Below are 2,394 nucleotides of genomic sequence, written 5' to 3'. Positions count from 1 at the left end.
GGGGGTCCCCCCTTCTCCCCGCCGCTACAATCCCACCAAATCTCCTTTGCTCGCGTTTTTCTAAATGCCCGGCGGCTGCGGAGCGGAGAAACGGGGAAAGCAGTAGGACCAGAGCCTGCACGCTGGGCGGCACTGGGATACAGAGCTAAAGAGCCGGAGAGGGCGAGAGGAGCCCGGGGAGCACTCTCTGTCTGCAGACGCAGCGCTCCAGCACCCCGTTTCTGGGTACCCCAGAGCATCCCACCAGCAGGGAAGCCATCGCCGTGTGAGACCCCCGTCTAGCCCCCCTGAGACACAAAACCCCAGCGAATTAAAAAACAGCAACAACAACAACCAACTGCCTGAGCCCCCGCTGGGGCTGCCAGGGTACCCCAGAGCATCCCACCAGCAGGGAAGCCATCGCCGTGTGAGACCCCCGTCTAGCCCCCCTGAGACACAAAACCCCAGCGAATTAAAAAACAGCAACAACAACAACCAACTGCTTTACATCCTCTCTCAGATCTAACAATTTTTCCTCCTTCATTCCCAACCATTTTTTTCTGGTTTTGCTTAAATTCAGAGAGCTGCGGGATTCCCTTTTCCTCAGGCACAGGAGGTAAATCCTGCCAGAGGTCTGACTGCCATCGCTTCCATCCCTCTGGCACAGGACGGTGGGGAAGGGGATTTGTGTTGTGGGGTACTCTAACCTGCGGTGTACCCCACTTTCCTTCTGCCCCTCCAGGCTGGGGCTGCTGCAGTGGCAGCACCACAGCGGCACAGGCATCGTTAGGAGGGACCGAAAGGCGGCATTATCCAAAATTCACATAACAGGCAGGCTTCAAAAAGGGAACTTTCTTGAATGCCCATTAAACAGGAAAGTTCATATTAAATTTATCAACTATCAGTCCTACTTCATCTTATTCCCAAGGGTGCCCATTCCCAATTTGTTCCCTCCTTTGGAAACACATCCTCGCTGGGAATGGAACTGGACTTGGGTCTCTCTTGGCTTTGGGTTTTTCTTGCTGCAGGAAAATGTTTGCTCGGCCACCCTTTCGAGGCAGACGAGAAGAAAGCCGACCCCTACCACCATCCCAAGCAGCGACAGCGGAGAAAACCCCGAGTTTTATTCTCCCAAGCTCAGGTGTTTGAACTGGAGCGGCGATTTAAGCAACAGAAATACCTCTCCGCTCCGGAAAGGGAGCACCTCGCCAGCGTGCTCAAGCTCACCTCCACCCAGGTGAAAATCTGGTTCCAAAACCGGAGGTACAAATGCAAGAGGCAAAGGCAGGATAAATCCCTGGAGCTGGCTGCCCACCCGCTGCCCCCGCGGAGGGTGGCAGTGCCCGTACTGGTCAGGGACGGCAAACCCTGTCTTGGGGGTTCCCAGCCTTATCCAGCCCCATACGGCATCACCGCCAGCCCTTACTCCTACAGCTCCTACTACAGTGCCTATAGCAGCAGCCCGTACGGTGCTGCCTATGGCGGGGGCTACACCGGGGTGCCCCCCAGCGCCGCCCCCGGCAGCCCCGCCGTGAACGTGAGCTTGGGCATGGCCAGCGCTGCTCAGCACCAGCCCGCGGGCTTGCAAGCCACCACGCAAGCGGGGATCAGGGCTTGGTAGATGGCCACGGAGGTCAGGACCGCCTGAAAAGCGGGGAGGAAAGTCCCCCCCTCCGCTCCGGAGCCCAGCCTTCGTCGGGGTGGGAGCTGAATCCGGAGGGTTTCTGCCACCCCGGACCGTGGGATGTCTCCGGAGCATCCGTCCCCTCCCGGCAGCTCATGTGGTCACATCTCTGCAGAGGCAGGGGAGGAGAGAGGGGGACGCTGCTGCTCCAGCACTGCGCCATTTGGGACCCGAACACTGAGGGCATTTATTTATTTAAACGCAAATGTTTCGGAGTCTGACCCTTCCCACTCCCAAAGGGTTTGATCTTCCAGGACACTGGTGCGCGGCCGTCAAGAGGGTATGAGCACTGGTTTTCTTCCTAAGGACAACCGGAAAACAGGGTCTGTGCACATCTCTGTGCATTCACTTTTTTATGAACTCTATTTAATGCTTTGAGTTCCTCTAATCTTTTGAGATACATTTCTGATATATATTTCTTAATATCTCCCAGCACAGGTGTTTATTTCTCTCTTTATTGCTATTGTCATTATTTGCAAATAAACGATGAATTGAGGAAATTGTGCATTTCCACTCTCTTGCCATTCCTCACTTGGTATTCTGACTTTTCCTATCCCCAACTTGCATTTGAGCATCAAAATCTGATCCAAAGGTTAAAAAAAAAAAGAACAAAAACAAAACAAAAAACCCCCCAAATCAATCTTGATACTAATAATTAACTCAGAAAGATAATTGCCATGTAGTCCATTCCCCCCCCCCCACCCCCCACCACCCCATCCCCCTCCTTCTTG

General features: G+C 54.3%; 1 protein-coding gene across 1 annotated transcript in view; it reads left to right on the top strand.

Moving 5' to 3' along the window:
• Positions 1-1,600, top strand: part of NKX2-6 (NK2 homeobox 6) — a 3,353-nt gene extending 1,753 nt beyond the window's left edge. Inside the window, exon 2 of the mRNA XM_009884150.1 lies at positions 1,008-1,600. Within this exon, the coding sequence (XP_009882452.1) occupies positions 1,008-1,600 (593 nt within the window). The remainder of the gene's footprint in view (positions 1-1,007) is intronic.
• The last annotated feature ends 794 nt before the right edge of the window (positions 1,601-2,394 follow it).

The sequence above is a fragment of the Charadrius vociferus genome, unplaced genomic scaffold (assembly GCF_000708025.1).
Source record: "Charadrius vociferus isolate BGI_N301 unplaced genomic scaffold, ASM70802v2 scaffold384, whole genome shotgun sequence".
In the NCBI taxonomy this organism is placed as follows: domain Eukaryota; kingdom Metazoa; phylum Chordata; class Aves; order Charadriiformes; family Charadriidae; genus Charadrius; species Charadrius vociferus.
The sequence above is the reverse complement of the archived record's forward strand: the minus strand, read 5'-3'. Positions and strand labels throughout refer to the sequence as shown.